General features: G+C 36.4%; 1 protein-coding gene across 1 annotated transcript in view; it reads left to right on the plus strand.

Moving 5' to 3' along the window:
- Positions 1-21,497, plus strand: part of GTF2A1L (general transcription factor IIA subunit 1 like) — a 44,555-nt gene that overhangs the window by 11,545 nt on the left and 11,513 nt on the right. The window contains exons 5-6 of the mRNA XM_055328611.1: positions 1,056-1,140; positions 2,471-3,057. Of these exons, the coding sequence (XP_055184586.1) occupies positions 1,056-1,140; positions 2,471-3,057 (672 nt within the window). The remainder of the gene's footprint in view (positions 1-1,055; positions 1,141-2,470; positions 3,058-21,497) is intronic.

Raw genomic sequence — 21,497 nt, forward strand, 5'->3', positions numbered from 1 at the left:
TTTCACTGCCAGTTAAATATTGATTAACCTTAGTGGATATATCACAGTTTCATTAACTGATCTTTTATTAATGGACATTTAAATTATTTTTAATTTTTCTTCTGATATAACATTCCGTTGATTATACTTGTATATATATTTTTCTGTATTTGTATGATACTCAGGTAATGAGGATAAATTTCTAGAAGTTGAATTTCTGGGTCTAAGATTATGCATGTTTTCTTTTCTCTCTGTTTTTTTTTTAAAGATTTCATTTATTTATTCATGAGAGACATAGAGAGGGAGAGACACAGGCAGAGGGAGACACAGGCTCCATGCAGGGAGCCTGATGCAGGACTCGATCCCAGGTCTCTAGGATCACGCCCTGGGCCGAAGACAGTGCTAAACTGCTGAGCCACCGAGGCTGCCCAATGCATGTTTTCAATTATGTTATATACTGCAAAATTGCCCTCCAAAAGTATGGTAACATACATACTTATATAAACAGTGGTTTGAGAAAACTGGTTTTAATCATGTTCTTACGAACACTAGGTATTGCTAATCAATTTTATGCATTTTTGCAGGTCTGGTAGGCAGAAGCTTTTTTGTCTTTTGATTTAGCATTTTAAAAAAATGGAAAACTCTGAGGTTTAATTATTCTGAAATAAAAATTGCACACTATTGTATTATCTAATTCAATGTACCATTAGTGATCAGCCTCCAGACTAGTGGACCTCTATAAGCAGCTGTTCTTGTATCTGACATTTTTGAGAATCGTGGACTCAGACAAAGCTATGTAGTGGGCAAGTTATATGAGTCAGTGCTCATACCCTTTACTAAGACTTTACTGCTTTCTTTGCTAACAGCTGTAGAACAAAATTCTTTTTATCTTTAATGAGATGATGATCTAAATTAAATATGGAAAAGCTGTGTTACTCAAAGAACTTAGCCCCAGTGTTAAATATTGTCCAACCATTTTCCTGTGGTCTGAATCAGAATTTTTTTTTTTCTCATGAGAGGAGGAAAAAATAAGGAAAGCCCTTTTCTAACTTTCTGATTAAATTTCTCATATCTAGGGTACCTCAAGCTCTAGTGCAAGCTTCACTCTTTCTGGATATCCTATTCATGTGCCAGCAGGTGTGACACTGCAGACTGCATCTGGTAAGAGTATAGGCCCCAAATAATTTTTTTTTTTAACATTGGTACTGACTGCTGGGTGTTAATTCTCATGATTTTTAATAAACTTTTATATCAGAAGTTATTGAAGTTACAGGAACTTTTAATAGAACTTATTTTAAAAACAATAATGTATGGTGGTTATTATTGTTGTGGAGGCAACCTACCATAGAAGATAACATACTAGGTCTGTCCTGTAACTTACTCCCATTTCTCTTTCCCAAATTGTATAAGTTGCTCTATGTATGTTAATTCAAATCAATGATCTAAATTTTGACAAACACAAAATAACATATCTGTGTCCCTGCTAGTTCTGAACAAGAAAAACTAAAGACTATGTTGATCAACCTTTTTCTCCTTTCTTAATAGAGATTGCATAATAGAAAGAATATCCAAAAAGTTTGGAGATGAACCAATTTTGCTTTTCAGAGTACTGTTTGAAAGAGATCATAACTATTCTTTAGGTTTTTGCAAAGTATAAAGCACCTAACTCAGTGCTTTAAAAAATAATTTTTTTCCTCCTTTATTTTAGTGTTATTTTAAAGGAGAAAAGGGGGAGATTTGATAACTTTTGAAATTACTAAACTCTTTTTGGATAGCATTATCTTATAGTAGTTACATGGTATCTTAGATTTTCTTTCTAAAGATTTTATTTATTTATTCATGAGAGACACAGAGAGGCAGAGACATTGGTAGAGGGAGAGACAGGCTCCCCGCTGGGAGCCCGATATAAGACTCTGTCCCAGGACCCTGGGATCATTCCCTGAGCCAAAGGTAGATGCTCAGCCACTGAGCCACCCAGGCATCCCAGTACCTTAGATCTTAAATATCTGAAATACATTTTCCATTATTTTGTTTGTTAAAATCCCAATTTGGGTTGGTAACATAGTAATTTATCAAACAATGGGATAGGTCCATGGAGTAAATATTGGTGGCCTGTATATATCTCAAAATTGCCATATAAGCAATAGTGAGAAATGGCTAGAGTTCAAGTGAGACTGCTTTGATTGTTAAAAATAGAGTAATACATATTTATTATAGAGAACACAGAAAATATGAAGAATAAAATAAGAACTCATAGAGATATCATTATTAACATATGGATGTATTTGTGGACAGCCTGTTGTGCCTGAAGGTTGGTTTCGTTTCGTTTCTTTTCCTTTCTTTTCTGCTCTTTCTTTCTTTCTTTTTTCTTTCTTTCTTTCTTTCTTTCTTTCTTTCTTTCTTTCTTTCTTTCTTTCTTTCTTTCTCTTTCTTTCTTTTAAAGGAAATTAGGTTTCTATCTTACTTACGGTTTTATTTTCTCTTTTTTGAGGTCACCTTTATAAAGTCAATGTACCAATTATGGTGACACAGACTTCTGGAAGAGCAAGTATTCTGCATCCAATTCAGCAAGTATTTCAGCAGCTGGGGCAGCCTCCAATAATCCAGACCGGTGTTCCACAATTGAACCCATGTTCTCTCCACGCCACTACTGAAAAATCACAGAGAATAGAAACTGTGCTCCAGCAACCCACAATTCTTCATTCTGGGACAGTGGATAGGAAACATTTAGAAAATGCCACCAGTGATACACTTGCACCTCCTGCAAATGAGCGTGAAATCATGTCTGAAGCCTTGTTGAGTCATCCGGAAAGCTCGCAGTATATCAGTCTTCCAGGTGTTGTGTTTCCTCCACAGGTCTCTCAGACAGATTCCCAAGTGGAGCCCGTGCTCAGTGTTTCAGGCAGCATGACTCAAAATCTGAATGGTAGGCCCTTCTCCACCAGCCAGCAGGGGGCCCAGCACCGGCACATGTCTGATACTCAGCTTCATGTTCTTAAAAATAGGATGTTTGGATGTGATTCTATAAAGCAACAAAGAAATACAGAGGAGCCCAGCAACGTACCTGTCTCAGAGAAGGTAGCTCTCTGTTCAAGTTGATGGTATTAGGGGACAGACAGTGACTGGTGATTTGACATCCTGAGGTTTTTTTTCTTTTTTTTTTCTTTTTTTTTCTTTTTTTTAAGCTGTAAGATACTCAGAAGTATAAATATTTTGTTTTTTCCTTTAGAAGATTATTATTATTTTTAATATAACTATAAGTTCTTATAAATGCCCAGCATTTCTAACTTTTAATTTCAGTTAATGAGTTGGAATAGTCTTCGGAGAAAATAGGTTTGTTTTAAAGAATTCCATTTTACCTCTCCCTTACATTGTGAGAATATTTGTTTATATCTAAGTTTAAAAGACTCAGAAATCAATCCTAGTAATTAAGTGAAAATATCAAATTTTCCTAAGCTTGCATAAGAAATTTTCCCTTTTCTTGCCTAGTACTTAATTTCTCCCTGCTTGCTGAAATATGAGTTACTGTCTTTTGGAATTCAAACCACTAAAACATATCTTCCAATTAACTTTGCATATTGAAAATAGGTTCAAATTATCAATTGCCAAGAAATTCATAGCGTGGGCAGACAGTTTCATGGCGAATTTCGGTTGGTAAAATAAAATCTTGTGTTCTTTTTCCTAATGTGAAATACGTCACACAGCTAACTCCATGTATACAGTTTAGTCACATATGACAACTAACAAAAGGTCTGTGTGTCTAGCTAATGGTTAAGTGAAGGGTAATGAGCGAAAGAAATGTCAGAAGCTGTTGGACCTGTTTGAGAAAATTTCTGATCTTTGATGAAGCCTTTTCAAAATCTTTTAGCAAGTCTTTTTTAGCAAGTTGAGTTTTGATATGGAGTATAGAGATTAAGAATTTTTTTGAGTATTTTTCACTCTATTTTCCGCATAATATAAAAAATTTAAGAAATGTAGACTAGACTCATAATTGTGAAACATTTGTTTTTGAGGTAAAAAAAATAACTGAATTTAAAATAAGCATTTGTTTTCATCACTTAAAACTTTTGGAGGTATTTTTCTCCTGAACTCTGTATGAACTTTGTAGATACTTGGTATCAAGGACTTACTCTACTATTACTTATTAGATATTACCTTGTACTTTGTTCTGAAATGGGAAAATAGTTAAGGAAGATTAATCAAGAATTGTTTAGGGGATAGTGGTTGAGAGCTTAGTTTGGAAGCCACAATAGATTCAAATTCCAGATTCACCATTTACAAACAAGCTATGTAATGTTACTTTCTGAAATCCAGTTATAGTCTGTAAACTGGGCATGAAACCAGCCTCAATTATCAGAGATGATTTGTATAGAGTTTTTAATAGCTTCTGGATCAAAATAAGCTTTAGATTAATGCTATTATGCTTTGTGAGCATGTGATAAATCAGGTGACTTTTCATATAATTCTTCCGTTGGTTTTAAAATAGAGCTGTATTTAAAACACCCAAATCCAAATAGAGTATCTACTTTATAAGGTGTTTTTTTTTTTTATCAATATACAGAAGAGACCTTTAAAATAGTAGTAATCTGGTAAAGTTTATGCTGATAAAATTTTGAAAAGAATTATAAATAGGTTTTCCATTTTAAAAGATCGCTTCTCAGAAATTCTTATTGCTTAAAGCAAGTTACAGTTAAGTATACATGTTTACTTGTTCTATGTAGACTACCAGAGATTTATGTAGCTTTTCTATGCTTCTATGTAGGTTTCTATGTAGGTTTAACATTTTTACTGTTGTATACAATATATTCCTGACAATTTTTGATGTGCTCCTATTTTAAAGTACGTGTTACTGTGTTAGGTTATTCTTAAGTGTGGGAATTTTGTTTTATAATCTTAGAAGGCTACAGAGAACTAGAAACTCAGGTCTTCATTGGAACTTAAAAAAGTAGGAGTAGAAGGAGAGAAATAGTTCAGTGAAGTGTCTTCTTTAACTACTTTTTATCTCTTTTCTGCCTTCACCATCATCATCATAAGCCCTACCTCTAAATATTGTCATTTCTACTGCCTCATCTTTTAATTCTTTACCTATCTCACTGCATCTTCTTACCTTCTTCCTGAGCTCCTCTTTGTTTCCTTCCTGTTTCCAAAGGTTGTGTCCTTTTCCAAAGGTTGTGTCCTCAGACCGTTTGTCTTCTTACTTGAAGTTTTCCTTTGGGCAATCTCATGGATTATTATGGTTTTACCTACCACCTATTTGTTGATGACTATGTTTCTTTTTTTTTTCTTTTTTAAGATTTTATTTATTCATGAGAGACACAGAGAGAGAGGCAGAGACATAGGCAGAGGGAGAAGCAGGCTCTATGCAGGGAGCCTGAAGTGGGACTTGATCCCGGGTCTCCAGGATCACGCCCTGGGCCAAAGGAGGCACTAAACTGCTGAGCCACCCTGGCTGTCCGATGACTATGTTTCTAACTGTATTACTCCCTTGAGCTTCATTCTCATGTCTGTTTGCCTTCTAGACAATGCTACCTGAACATCACAGTAATTTACTGGTCCTCCAGAGACACTGCATAGTGCCACTGCCCAGCTGGTCTCTCATGCTAAGGACTTAAAATTAATTTTTGGTTCTTTTTTCCCCCCTTATTCTCCTTATATCTTTTGCTTTTAAAAAATTATATTTTACATTGCTGTAGAATGTATACAACATACAGTTACCATTTTAACCATTTTTGGGTGTACAGTTTAGTGACATTGAGTACATTCATCGTTGTGTAACCATCACTACATCCATCTCTAGAACTTTTTCATTGTCCCAAACCAAATCTCTGTACCTATTATATAATAACTTGCAATGGCAAGTTACCCCCTCCATTCAGCCCCTGGTAACTTGTGCTTTCTCTATGAATTTGATACCTCCTAACTGGAATCATAAAATATTTATCCTTCTGTGACTGGCTTATTTCACTTAGCAAAAGATTTTCAAGGTTCATGCATGTCATAGCGTGTGTCAGAATTTCATTTCTTTTGAAGACTGAATCATATCATTTGATAACTTTATTTATAACTTCAGTACTAAATATTTTGAAAATTTGTTCCCTTTTCTTCATCTCTCCTGCTATTGTCCTCATTGTCTCTCATTTGAGGTAATACAATAGTTTCCTAACTGATCTACTATCCTATCAGTCTGATTTTTTTCCACTCCACACTGGCCAGTCCATTTTAGAGGTGAAAGGCTTAGGCTTTAGGGGTCAGAGTTATTGATCCCTTCTGTATCCCTTAAAAACTATGTGACTTGGGCAAGTTAATTTTTTCCTCACTTGTAATAAAGGTAATGGTATCTGCGATGGAGTCAGCGTGGGAGGATTGCAGGAGATGATCAGAGAGAAGTGCTCAGCAGCACACTGCCAGGCACATGGTAGTGTTTAGAGTGTGTTAGCTGTTATCTCATGGTTTCTCATGGCGACCGGAGACTTAACCCAGAATGCAGCCTGCTCAACATGTCACTGACAGTTATTTACCTGCAGGGTAAAGTTCAAGCTCTTTAATGTGGACCATGTTTTTTCTCTGCCAGATTTTCTTATTTTTCCTTCATTTCATGCCTACTACTTTGGTGGGAACACCAAACTGTGAGTGATTCTCTGTTAACCTTGGTGTATCCACCTCTCTATTGCTTTTGTTATTCCCTCTGCTTGGTGCCTGAATCTTCTTGCCCATCTTTCTCTCTGGCTAATGGCTTCTTTTTTTTAAAAAAAAAAAATTATTTATTCATGAGAGACACAGAGACACAGGCAGAGGGAGAAGCAGACTCCATGCAGGGAGCCTGATGTGCGACTCAATCCCAGGACCCCAGGACCACGCCCTGAGCTGAAGGCAGACGCTAAACTGCTGAGCCACCCAGTTGTCCCTGGCTAATGGCTTCTTATCCACTAAATACTTCCTCCAGAAATTTTACTTCAATGCCTCTCTACCAGCCTACCCCCCCTTCTTCATTTTTGGACTGGCTGTCTGTCTTCTGTGTTACTGCACCTTAAACATGTGTGTATCATAATGTAGTTAAAAGATAAAGTGTCCTGTTTGCATTGAGGGGTACATTTTATTAATCTTTGTATACATAGCACCTAAGAATATATACACATTCATGTATACTTGAATATACTGTGCCCAACGTGGGTCTTGAACTCAAGACTCAGAGATCAAGAGTCCCATACTCTACCAGCTGAGCCAGCCAGGCACCCCTAGAATGTAAGCTTTTATTTTTTTTTTATTTTTATTTTTTAATTTTTTTTAAATTTTTATTTATTTATGAAAGAGAGAGAGAGAGAGAGAGAGAGAGGCAGAGACATAGGCAGAGGGAGAAGCAGGCTCCATGCACCGGGAGCCCGATGTGGGACTCGATCCCCGGTCTCCAGGATTGCGCCCTGGGCCAAAGGCAGGTGCCAAACCAATGCGCCACCCAGGGATCCCAGAATGTAAGCTTTTAAAGAACAAGGTTTATGATTAGTTATTTGGCTTAGTCGTTCTCAACTCTGGCTAGGTATTAGAATCATTGGGGCATTATGGGCACCTGGGTGGCTTGGTTGGTTGGGTGTGTGCCTTTGGCTCAGTTTGTGATTCCATGGTCCCACATTGTGCTCCCTGCTCAGTGGGGAGTCTCCTTCTTCCTCTCCCTCTGCCTCTCCCCCCACATGCGCATGCTCGTGCTCTCTCTCTCTCTCACAAATAAATAAAATCTTAAAAATCATTAGGGTATTAAAAAATAATGTTTAGATCTACCTCAAGGGATTTGGATCTAATTAGTCTGGAGTAGGTTCCACTCATTAGTGTTTAAGAACCTTCTATGGCTTGTAATAATGGTAGTTAAGATTAAGAACCACTAACAGCTCAAAGTCAGTGTATAAATGAAAAATGGATGGAGTGAGGGGGTAAGAGAATTTATAACTTAAGGAGCTTTAATTTTTCTTTCAAATCCATTCTGATATTTTACCAAAAGATAAAAAGTCATATGAATAGTTTTTTGAATATAGAATTCAGTTAACTGAGCAAATATGTAAATTTTAAAGATTTTATTTATTTATGAGAGAGACAGAAAAAGGCAGAGACATAGGCAGAGGGAGAAGCAGGCTCCCTGTGGGGAGCCCGATGGTGGGACTTGATTCCAGGACCCTGGGATCATGCCCTGAGCCAAAGGCAGACATTGAACCACTGAGCCACCTAGGCGTCCCTGAGCAATTTTTAAAAAAGATTTTATTTATTTATTCATGAGAGACGCACAGAGAGAGAGAGAGAGGCAGAGACATAGGCAGAGAGAGAAGCAGGCTCCATGCAGGGAGCCCAATGTGGGACTTGATCTTGGAACTCTAGGATCATGCCCTGGGCCGAAGGCAGTTGCTTAACCGCTGAGCCACCCAGGCATCCCCTGAACAAATATTTTTTGAGTCACTATGTGTTACTCCTAAATTAATATCTCCAAATCAAAGATTTTTAAACCAGATAGGTGATATTTTTCTTTATAGGAAAAAAGCCAATTTTAACAAAATACTTTTTTTGTATTTGTCAAAATAAGGTATATTTCATGCCACATTGGAATGCATTGGCATAGGATGCTAGTGTATGTGGGCAGATAATTATTATTATTGCCACTCATTACGTTATGGTAAATATCTGGAGTGAATTTCTGTTAAGAATTAAAGATGTACTTTGCCATTATGATTATAGGCAATTCATTTTCACATAGTTAAATTTGAAAATGTGAAAAGAAAGTGTATCAGAGCTTAAGTTTCTTTTATTTTACATTTATCCCCACATATAGGTGTGGAATTGTCAGTCCTTACTAGCCATTGGAAAAAATACTGTTTGTTCTTTTTTTTTTTTTTTAAGAGTTTGTTTATTTTTAAAATATTTTATTTATTTGAGAGAGAGTGAGCAAGAGAAGAGACATGAGTGGGGACAGGGGCAGAGAGAGAAGCTGATTCCCAGCTGAGCAGGGGCACTAATGTGGGGGCTCCATCCTGGGACTTGTGGCCTGAGCTGAAGGCAGATGCTTAACTGATTGAGGCACCCTGAAAAATACTGTTCTTTGATTAGAAGAAAGCTTAAATTGACAGGTTTGGAATCTGGATGTGGCAAACAAAGCTTTATCTTTGCATCCTACGCATTTGTTTATTGTACTACCCAGCCACAGAAGCAATATACAATTGAAGTGACCTTGTAAGAAGTTACTGTGGCTGAGTTCAAAAAGGGTGTTGCCTGTGTTCTCCTCTAGGATTTTGATGGAATCTTGTCTCACATTTAGATCTTTCATCCATTTTGAGTTTATCTTTGTGTATGGTGAAAGAGAGTGGTCTAGTTTCATTCTTCTGCATGTGGATGTCCAATTTTCCCAGCACCATTTATTGAAGATACTGTCTTTCTTCCAAGGGATAGTCTTTCCTCCTTTATCGAATGTTAGTTGACCATAAAGTTCAGGGTACTTCTGGGTTCTCTATTCTGTTCCATTGATCTATGTGTCTGTTTCTGTGCCAGTACCACACTGTCTTGATGACCACAGCTTTGTAGTACAACCTGAAATCTGGCATTTGATGCCCCCAGCTATGGTGTTCTTTTTTAAAATTCCCCTGGCTATTCGGAGTTTTTTCTGATTCCACACAAATCTTAAAATAATTGGTTCTAACTCTCTGAAGAAAGTCCATGGTATTTTGATAGGGATTGCATTAAACGTGTAAATTGCCCTGGGTAACATTGACATTTTCACAGTATTCTGCCAATCCGTGAGCATGGAATATTTTTCCATCTCTTTGTGTCTTCCTCAATTTCTTTCAGAAGTGTTCTATAGTTTTTAGGGTATAGATCCTTTACCTCTTTGGTTAGGTTTATTCCTAGGTATCTTATGCTTTTGGGTGCAATTGTAAATGGGATTGACTCCTTAATTTCTCTTTCTTCAGTCTCATTGTTAGTGTATAGAAATGCCACTGATTTCTGGGCATTGATTTTGTATCCTGCCATGCTACCAAATTGCTGTATGAGTTCTAGCAATCTTGGGGTGGAGGCTTTTGGGTTTTCTAGGTAGAGTATCATGTCATTGGCGAAGAGGGAGAGTTTGACTTCTTCTTTGCCAATTTGAATGCCTTTAATGTCTTTTTGTTGTCTGATTGCTGAGGCTAGGACTTCCAGTACTATGTTGAATAGCAGTGGTGAGAGTGGACATCCCTGCCTTGTTCCTGATCTTAGGGGAAAGGCTCCCAGTGCTTCCCCATTGAGAATTATATTTGCTGTGGGCTTTTCGTAGATACATCCACGAAGGCAAAAGAAACAAAAGCAAAAATGAACTATTGGGACTTCATCAAGATAGGAAGCTTTTGCACAGCAAAGGATACAGTCAACAAAACTAAAAGACAACCTACAGAATGGGAGAAGATATTTGCAAATGACGTATCAGATAAAGGGCTAGTTTCCAAGATCTATAAAGAACTTCTTAAACTCAACACCAAAGAAACAAACAATCCAATCATGAAATGGGCAAAAGACATGAACAGAAATCTCACAGAGGAAGACACACACATGGCCAACAAGCACATGAGAAAATTCTCCGCATCACTTGCCATCAGGGAAATACAAATCAAAACCACAATGAGATACCACCTCACACCAGTGAGAATGGGGAAAATTAACACGACGGGAAACCACAAATGTTGGAGAGGATGCGGAGAAAAGGGAACCCTCTTACACTGTTGGTGGGAATATGAACTGGTGCAGCCACTCTGGAAAACTGTGTGGAGGTTCCTCAAAGAGTTAAAAATAGACCTGCCCTACGACCCAGCAATTGCACTGCTGGGGATTTACTCCAAAGATACAGATGCAATGAAACGCAGGGACACCTGCACCCCGATGTTTATAGCAGCAATGTCCACAATCACCAAACTGTGGAGGGAGCCTTGGTGTCCATCGAAAGATGAATGGATAAAGAAGATGTGGTTTATGTATACAATGGAATATTCCTCAGCCATTAGAAACGACAAATACCCACCATTTGCTTCAACGTGGATAGAACTGGAGGGTATTGTGCTGAGTGAAGTAAGTCAATCGGAGAAGGACAAACATTATATGTTCTCATTCATTTGGGGAATATAAATAATAGTGAAAGGGAATATAAGGGAAGGGAGAAGAAATGTGTGGGAAATATCAGAAAGGGAGACAGAACATAAAGACTCCTAACTCTGGGAAACGAACTAGGGGTGGTGGAAGGGGGAGGAGGGCGGGGGGATGGGGGTGAGTGTGTGACGGGCACTGAGGGGGGCACTTGACAGGATGAGCACTGGGTGTTATTCTGTATGTTGGCAAATTGAACACCAATAAAAAATTTATTATAAAAAAAGCAATTGAAGTGACCTTAGCAAAGCTGAGAATCTTGGAAATTATTAAGCTGCCTTTTTTTTTAATTTTTAAAAATTTATTTAATCATGAGAGACAGAGAGAGAGAGGCAGAAACACAGGCATAGGGAGAAGCAGGCTCCAGGTAGGGAGCCCGACGCAGGACTTGATCCCAGGACTCCAGGATCACACCTTGGGCTGAAGGTGGCGCTCAACTGCTGAGCCACCCGGGCCGCCCAAAGCTGCCTTCTTTTTGAGCAGAGAAAGAAAACTGAAGCAGTGCCTCTGTCAGATGACGACATCTGGACAAGAGTTGTTGACATTTTTTCATGTTCAGCTGGAATTCATAGAAGAATCAGCAGCAACTTTAACATTCAATAGGATAAAAATATGAATGCTTCTCAGCGTGGCCAGCATTTGATGTTAATCATCATTTGTACATTGGCACTGTCAAAAAAGTTGCTATGTTGTGAAACTTTTTATTAATATTTTTTTGTAGCAAAATTTGGTACTATCTATACTGAGGGTGCTTCTGAGATGGTTGGCAACAAATGGTTTTGCTACTTCAGTAAAGAGAGCATTGCTATCTGTTTCAGCACATGGCATACATTAATGCTAAGACATAACCAATAATTCTAAAAGAAGTTTCATTCGCTGCCATGAAACTCTGAGCAGAAGTATTGAATTATTGCCTTTTTCAAGACATTTGTCAAAAAATGTGGGCAAAATGTTAAGTTCTTCATGTAGAATTTTTTTGGCTTTTCAAAGGACAGTGCTTGAAGTTCTTAATTGATCCTTGGGGAGACTGATTATTTTTGAGAGAGAATGAAAACTCCTCTTTACAGTTTGACAGGGAGAAGTCCATTGATGATGTATGTGGTGAATGTTTGGCCATAAGAAAGACTTAAGTTTTTCTATTAATGATCCTGCAGTATCAGTTTTGGATGTTGCTGTAAAATTGCTAACTGCTATTTTGGTCAAATTCCTACCTTAGGAGGTTGGAGTCCGATAAGCAAATGAACTTTCCAGCACCTGGTGGAAGTGCTTCTGAAGAAGTTGAGAACGACAAAAATCTGCAGTTACTGATACTTAATTTGCATTTGTCATCTTACTCCTCTCGAAAAGTAAATAAGACCTTCCTGATTTAAGTAAAAAAAGGTGATGTGACATGAATTTAATCGGAAGAGTCCTGGAATCTTCAGTATTCCTTAATAAGCTTAAACTTTTCTTGCAGAGTACTATGGGAGCTCTGATTAATTTTGCAACAAAAGGTCTTGTGGTTTGAGGTTTTCAGTACTTGTCACTATTAAAACCAAGAGCCAATTCCAACATGTGGTTTAGGCCTAAGACCAACCTAATCAATAATTTACTTAGATTTATTGAGGTGGAATTTGCATACTCTTTTTTAGGTACACAGTTTATAGCTGTATAATAGGAACTTTGACAAACACTTGGAGTTACATAACCAGTACCAACCCAAGATACAGAACATTTCTGTCACCCCGAAGGAGTTCCACATCCCCCTTTGTAGTTAATATCCTCTCACTGCCTCTGGTCCCTCTCAGCCACTCACTGATCTGTTTTCTTTTGTCATAGGCTTGCCTTTTTCAGAATACCAAACAACTGGAATCCTACGTGTAACTTCAGCATAATGTATTTGTGATTCACCCATGTTGTTGCATATAAGTATTCCATTGTATCATAGTTTGTTTATTCACCATTTGGACATGGGGATTCTTTTCAGTTTTTGGCATTTGTGAATAAAGCTTCTAAAAATATTGATGTGCAGTTTTTTTGTTGTTTTTGGTGTGGATGCATATTTTCTTTTGAGTAAATACCCAGAATTGGGATTTGTAGGCCATATGATACATGTAACCTTGTAAGAAATCAACACATTTGTTTCCAAAGTGATCATATTTCCACCAGCAACGTATGGTAGAATTTTCGCATTATTCCTAGCAATAAATAAGATTTGTAGCTGCTTTACATACTTGCTACTTTAATACTGTTTTCTGGAGAAGAGATGTTTGTGGTTTTGATGAAATCTACTTATTTTTTCCTTTTGATTTCTGTTTATGTATCTTGACTAACCAAAGGTTGTAAAGATCTTACACGTCTAAAAAAATTTTTTATAGGTTTTCCATTTGGGACTGTGATCAATGTTGGGTTAATTTTTGTATATAGTACAAGGTTTGGTTCTTTGTTCTTTGCGTGTGAATGTTCATTTTGTTTAGCATCACTTATGGAAAAGACTAGCCTATCTCCATTGAGTTGTCTGAAGCTCATTGAGTTTCTAAAGCACTTCATCATCATGAAAATCACTGATGAATTCATGTCTGTCTTTTCAGATATACCACACTGTCCTAATTATGGTAGCTTTATAGTGTTTTTGGATATCAGAGAGTTTAAGTCTCTCAACTTTGTTCTTTCTCAAAGTTGTTTTGGTTATTCTTTTACTTTTCCATATAAAAGTGAGAATGAGTTTATCAATTAAAAAAAACTGCTAGGACTGGACTTTGATTTGAGTTGTGTTGTGTCTGTAGATAAGGGGAGAATTGACTTTATCACAATAATGAGTTTTCCAATTCATAGGTATGACACATTTTCTATTTATTTAAGTCTTTGACTTTTCTCATTGTCTTGTAGTTCTCAACATACACAGATTACACGTATTATGTTTTATTTAAGTATTTTTTTATTTTGAATGCAATTAAAAATAGTACTAAAAGACATTATAAAGAACAACTTTATATTATATGCTTCATTTGAATTACTTGCAAAAATATTTTCAAAGGTAGCTATTGAGAAAAAAACTGAAAATTTCCATAGTTCTTTATGTGCATTGCCACAATAATTTCAAAAGAGGTTGTGCCAGTTTTCCTGCTACCAGCAGTCTGTATCACTGTATTTTATTACATTCTTGATAGTTCATTATCACCATTGATTTTGTTCTGTTTTTTTCCTATTGTAAAAATTTACCTTTTTAACCATTTTTAACTGCACAGTTCAGTGGCAGTAAGTGCATTCACATTGCTGTGCAACTATCACCATCATCCATCTTCAGAACATTTTTGCTTTTCCATATTGAAATAACTCCCTGTCTATGCCTCACCCCAACCTAGCAGCCACCATTCTATTTTCTATCTCTATGAATTGGACTATTTCAGATAACTCATAAAAATAGAATCAGATGATATTTGTCCTTTTATATTCCTCGTCACTTGGAATAACGTCTTCAGTGTTTATACATGTTGAGGCATGTTTTAGAACTTCCTTTTTAAGGTTAAGTAATACCCTGCGTGTGTGTATATATATATATATATATGTGGTATATAAATCTGTCCATGGGCACTTGGGTTTCTTATACCCTTTGGCAATTTGACTAATATTACTGTAAATTTGGGAGTACAAATATTTCAACTCTCTGCTTTCAGTTATTTGGGATATATAGCCAAATGTGGAATTGCTGGATCATATGGTAATTCTATTTAAAATTTTTTAAGGAACTACCATACTATTTTCCATAGCAGCTGTACTATTTTACATTCCCACCAATGCACAGGGGTTCTAATTTCTCCACATCCTCACTAGCGCTTATTTTCTGTGCTTTTTCCTTTGATAATTGCCATCCTAATAGGTGTGAGGTGCTCTTATTGTGATTTTGATTTGCATTTCCCTAATTATTGATACTGAACATCTGTTAATGTGCTTATTGGCTATTTTGTGTATCTTCTTTGGATATATGCCTATTCAAGTCCTTTGTACATTTTTAGATCAAGTTTTTTTGTTGTAGGGTTTCTTATGTATTTTGGATATTAACTCCTAATATGTACGGCTTGTGAAGGTTTTCTTCCAGGTTATGAGTTACTTTTTCACTATGTTGGCAATGTCCTTTGATATTACAAAACTTTAAAAATTTTGATAAAGGTTATTTTATCTATTCTCCACCTTTTTTGCCTGTTTTTGGTATCATATTTAAGGAATCATTCCCAAATCCAGTGTCATGAAGATTTTACCCTATGATTTTTTTCTAAGAGTTTTATAATTTTGGTTCTTACATTTAAATTTTGAGTTGATTTTTGTATATGGTGTAAGTTAAGGATCCAACTTCATTCTTTGCGTGTGGATACCCAGTGTTCCTAGTACCATTTGTTGAAAAGACTGCCCTTTCCTCATTTGTCATCTTGTCAACCATTTGACCATATATGTGAAGATTTGTTTCTGGGATCTCTGTGCTATTCCATTGGTTTGTTGTCTGTCTGTATGTCAACACCACATTGTTTTGACTTAGTAGTTCTGCAGTAAGTTTTAAAATCAGGGTGTGTTATAGCTCCAACTTACATCTTTTTCAAGATTGTTTTGGTTATTCAGGGTCCCTTGAAATTCCATATGAATTTTAAGATGGATATTCTATTTCTACAAAGATATTATATGGATTTTTAAAAAAGATTTTATTTATTTATTCATTTATTTATTCATGAGAGACAGAGAGAGAAAGAGAGAGAGGCAGAGGGAGAAGCAGGCTTCATGCAGGGAGCCTGACATGGAACTCGATCCTGGGTCTCCAGGATCACGCCCCGGGCTGAAGGCAGCACTAAACCGCTGAGCCACCTGGGCTCCCCTATATGGATTTTGATAGGGATTGCAATGAATGTCTAGATGGCTTTGGGTGGTATTAGCAATATTAAGTCTTTTAAATTCACAAACAGTGTCATCCCATTTATTTCTGGCTTCTTTAATTTCTTTCAGGAAAGTTTTATAGTTTTTAGTGAGCAAGTCTTTGGGACTCTGTGGTTAGGTTTACTCCTAAGTATTTTATTCTACTTAATGGTATTTTATTTTATTTTATTTTATTTTTTTATTTTTATTTTTATTTATTTTTTTACTTAATGGTATTTTAAATGGAGTTGTTTTCTACATTTCTTTTTCAGGTTGTTAATTGTTAGTGGATAGAAATGCGACTGATATTTGTGTGCTAATTTTTGTCTTATGTAATTTTGCTGAATTTGTTCAGTAATTCTAATTTTTTTTTAAAGATTTTATTTATTCATGAGAGACATACAGAGAGAGGGGGGTTGGGCAGAGACACAGGCAGAGGGAGAAGCAGGCTCCATGCAGGGAGCCTGATGCGGGACTCGATCCTGGGTCTCCAGGATCAGGCCCTGGGCTGAAGGCGGCACTAAACCGCTGAGCTACCCGGGCTGCCTTAATTCTAATATTTTTATGTGTGAGAAATCTTCCAGGTTTTGTACATGTATGAGAGTATTATCTGCAAATAGGTAATATGACTTTTTCCTTTTCAGTTTGGATGCTAGCTATTTATTTATTTGGCCTAAATGCCCTGGTTAGGACTTGGAGTACATTACTGAATGGAAGTGACAAGAGTGGGCATCCTTACCATGTTCCTGATCTTAGAGGAAAAGCTTTGAGGTTTTCACCATTGAGTATGCTGTTAGCTGAGGGCTTCTCATAGATAGCCTTTATTATATTGAGGCAATTTCCTTTTATTCCTAGTTAGTGTTGTTTTAAAATCATGAAATGGTGTTGAATTTTGTCAATGCTTTTTCTGCATCAGTTGAGGTGATTGTGTGTATCCACCTTCATTATGTTAATATGTTTTATTACACTGGTTTTTCATATGTTGAATCATCTTTGTATCCCAGGAATAAATCCCACTTGGTCATGATGTGTGATCTTTTTAATGTGCTTTTGAATTCTGTTTGTGTTAGTATTTTGTTTAGGATTTTTGAGGATTGGTGTTAATTCTTCTTTCAATGTTCAGTAGAATTCTCCAGTGGGGCCATCTGGTTCAGGACATTTCTCTGTTGAGAGATTTTTGATGACTGATTCTATCTTCTTGTAGATCTATTCAGATTTTCTATTCATAATTCATTCTTGGTAAGTTGTGTATTTTTAGAAATTTGTTTCATCTAGATTATCCAGTTTTTTGATATATATTTCATAGGATTCTCATAATTATTTTTATTTATGTAGAATCAGTAGTAAAATTTCATTTTGACTTAGTTGAGTCTTTTTTTCTTCATTAGTGTAGCCAAAAGCTTATCAATTTTGTTGTTGTTTTTGGAGAACCAACTCTTAGTTTTGTTGATATTTCTCTATTTTTTTCCTATTCTTTACTTTGTTTATCTCTGCTCTAATTTTTATTTCTTTCCTTATACTAGCTTTGGGCTTTATTCTTCTTTTTCTAATTCCTTACTGTGTAAATTTAGGCTGTCCATATAAGATCTTTTATTCCTTTTTTTTCTTTTATTCCTTTTTATTTTATTTTTTTTTAAAGAAATTTATCATTTTTTTTTAATTTTTATTTATTTATTTATGATAGTCACAGAGAGAAAGAGAGAGAGGCAGAGACACAGGCAGAGGGAGAAGCAGGCTCCATGCACCGGGACCCCGATGTGGGATTCGATCCCGGGTCTCCAGGATCGCGCCCTGGGCCAAAGGCAGGCGCCAAACCGCTGCGCCACCCAGGGATCCCTCTTTTATTCCTTTTTAATGTGAACATTTATAGCTATAAATCTCATTCTTAGCTTTTGCTGCATCCCATAAGTGTTGGTATGTTGTATTTTCATTTTTATTAGTCTTAAGATATCTTTTCATGAAAGATTTTTTTGGTTTCTGTTTTTTCTTTTTCAAGTCAATTTAAATTCCAGTTAACATAATATAATGTAATGCAATACTAGTTTCAGGTGTAGAATTTAAATAATTCATTGCTTACATACAACATCCAGTGTTCATCACAGCAAGTGCTCCCCATCAGCCATTTAATCCATACCCCACCCACCTCCCCTCCAGCAATCCTCAGTGTTTTCCCTATGATTAAGAGTCTGTTTTCTGGTTTGCCTCTCTTTTTTCCTCCCCCCTTGTTCATCTGTTTTGTTTCTTAAATTCCACATACGAGTGAAATCATATGGCATTTGTCTTTCTCTGACTTATTTTGTATAATACTAATTCCATTCACACCATTGTGCATGTGGCAAGATTTCGTTCTTTTTGACCAGAGATCTTCTGGATGGTAGGGTAGTCCCATTTTTAACCTTTTAAGGAATCTCCATTCTGTTTTCCAGTGGCTGCATCAGTTTGCATTCTCACCAGCAGTGTTAGACGGTTCCCCTTTCTCTGCATCCTCAACAACACCTGTTGTTTCCTGTATTGTTAATTTTTTAGCTATTTTGACAGGTATAAGGTAACATCTCATTGTAGTTTTGATTTGCATTTTCTTGATGATAAGTAATGTTTAGTATCTTTTCATGCATCTGTTAGCCATCGGTATGTCTTCTCTGTTAAAATTTCTATTCATTTTTGCCCATTGTTATTTTTAAATTTTTAAAATTTTTTATTTTTAAAAGATTTATTTATTCATGAGAAACAGAGAGAGAGAGAGAGAGAGAGAGAGAGAGAGAGAAGCAGGCTCCATGCAGGGAGCCCAAAGTGGGATTCGATCCCGGGTCTCCAGGATCATGCCCTGGGCCAAAGGCAGCGCTAAACCTCTAAGCCACCCAGGCTGCCCATTTTTGCCCATTTTTAAGCTGGATTATTTGTTTTTTGGGTGTTGAATTTTATAAGTCCTTTAAAGATTTTGGGATACTGACTTGTTATCAGATATGTCACTTGCAAATATCTTCTTGTATTCCATAGATTGCCTCTTAATTTTGTTGATTGTTTCCTTTACTGGGCATCTAGAAGCTTTTTATTTTGATGAAGTCTCAGTAATTTATTTTTATTTTTGCTTTTGTTTCCCTTCCCTCAGGAGACATATCAAATAAGAAGTTGCTATGGATGATGTCAGAGAGGTTACTGCCTGTATTCTCCTCTACAATTCTAATAATTTCCTGTTTCACATTTAGGTCTTTCATCTATTTTGAATTTATTTCTGTGTATGGTGTAAGGAAGTGGTCCAGTTTCACTCTTTTGCACATTACTGTGCAATTTTCCCAATACCATTTGTTGAAGAGACTGTCTTTTTTCCACTGGATATTCTTTCCTGCTTTGTTGAAAATTAGTTGACCACCACATTAATGAAAGGAAGGATAAGAACCATATGATCCTTTTAATATATGTGGGAAAAGCTTTTGACAAAGTACATCCATTCATGATAAAAACCCTCAGCAAAGTAGGGATAGAGGCAACATGCTTGTATATAATAAAAGGCATATATAAAAAATCCACAGCTAATATCATCCTCAATGGGTAAAAATCTATGGTGAGGAATAAGATAGAGAAGTCTCCTCTTACTGCTGTTATTTAACATAGTACTGGAAGTTTTTTTTTGACCTCAGCAATTAAAAAGAATCCAAATCAGCAAGGAAGAAGTCAAACATTTACTGTTTGTGGATGATTTGATACTCTATGTAGAAAACCCAGAAGACTCTGCCAAGTTGAGAAGACTCAATTGCTAGAACTGATACATACATGAATTTAGCAAAGTTGCAGGATACAAAATCAACATACAGAAATCTGTTACATTTCTATACACCAATAATGAAGCAACAGAAAGAGAAATCAAGGAATCGATTCCATTTACAATTGCACCAAAACCCATAAGATACCTAGGAATAGACCTAAAACAAAGAGGTAAAAGACCTGTACTCTGAAGACTATAAAACACTTATGAAAGAAATTGAAGGTGACACAAAGAAATGGAAAAACACTTCATGCTCATGGACTGGAAGAACAAATATGGGGGCTCAGGTGGTTAAGCATCTGCCTTTGGCTGGGGTTGTGATCCTGGAGTCCTGGGATCCAGCCGCATGTTGGGCTCCCTTCTTGGGGAGCCTGCATGCATGCTCTCTCTCTGTCAAAAAATAAATCTTTAAAAAGAACAAATATTGTTAAAATCTCTATACTACCCACAACAATCTACACAATTAATGCAATCCCTGTCAAAATGCCACCAGCAGGGGATCCCTGGGTGGCGCAGCGGTTTAGCGCCTGCCTTTGGCCCGGAGCGCGATCCTGGAGTACCGGGATGAGTCCCATGTCGGGCTCCCGGCATGGAGCCTGCTTCTCCCTCCTCCTGTGTCTCTGCCTCCTCTCTCTCTCTCTCTCTCTCTCTCTCTCTCTCTGTCTATCATGAATGAATAAATAAATATTAAAAAAAAAGAATCAAAATGCTACCAGCATTTTTCGGAGCTAGAACAAACAATTCTAAAATTTGCATGGAACCTCGAGACACTGAAAATAGCCGAAGAAGAAAAGTGAAGCTGGCAGCATCACAATTCTGGACTTTTTCAAGTTCTATCACAGAGCCGTAGTGATCAAGACAGTGTGGTACTGGGACAAACACAGGCACCTAGATCAATGGAGCAGAATAGAAAACCTAGAAATTAACCTACAACTAGATGATCAAGGTTGATTTTTTGGATTTCTTTTTTATTTCTCTTTGACCCATTGATTTTTTGAGTAGTTGTTTAATTTCTATATCTCATGTGTTTTCCTTCCATTATGATCAGAAAAGATACTTTGTGTGATTTCAGTCTTTTTAAATATTGTTTTGTGGCCTAACATACGGTCTTTCCTAGAGAATGTTCTGTGCACACTTGAGAATAATGTGTATCCTGCTATTGTTGGGTGGTATGTTTTACATATGTCTGTTATGTCCAACTGGTCTATAATGTTCAAGTTCTTTATTTCTTTATTGATATTCTGTCTTGTTCTATTTATTAGTGAAAGTGGGGTATTGAAATTTCATACTATTATCATAGAGCTATCTGTTAGTGTTTGTTACATATTTTTAGGACCTATAATGTTTGGTGCTGATATGTTAATAATTGTTAAATCTTCCTGGTGCATTAGTCCTTTTTTTATTGTATGATATTTTTTGTTTTTTTTTCTAATAGTGTTTGACTTAAAGTTTATTTTGTCCAATAGTAGCATAGCTATCCCAATTCTTTCAGTTACTGTTTTTTTTTTTTCGGTTACTGTTTATGAAATATCTTTTTCCATCCTCTACTTTCAACTGTGTGTATCCTTAGATTTAAAGTACGTCTCTTGTAGACGTTTAGTTAGATCCTGTTTTTGATCCATTCTGCATATTTGTGTTTTTTGATTGGGGAGTTTAATCCATTTACATTAAAAGTAATTACTAATAGGGCAGGACTTTTGACATTTTGTTGTTTTCTGTGTGTCTTTTA

This window comes from Nyctereutes procyonoides, unplaced genomic scaffold, assembly GCF_905146905.1.
Source record: "Nyctereutes procyonoides isolate TBG_1078 unplaced genomic scaffold, NYPRO_anot_genome, whole genome shotgun sequence".
In the NCBI taxonomy this organism is placed as follows: domain Eukaryota; kingdom Metazoa; phylum Chordata; class Mammalia; order Carnivora; family Canidae; genus Nyctereutes; species Nyctereutes procyonoides.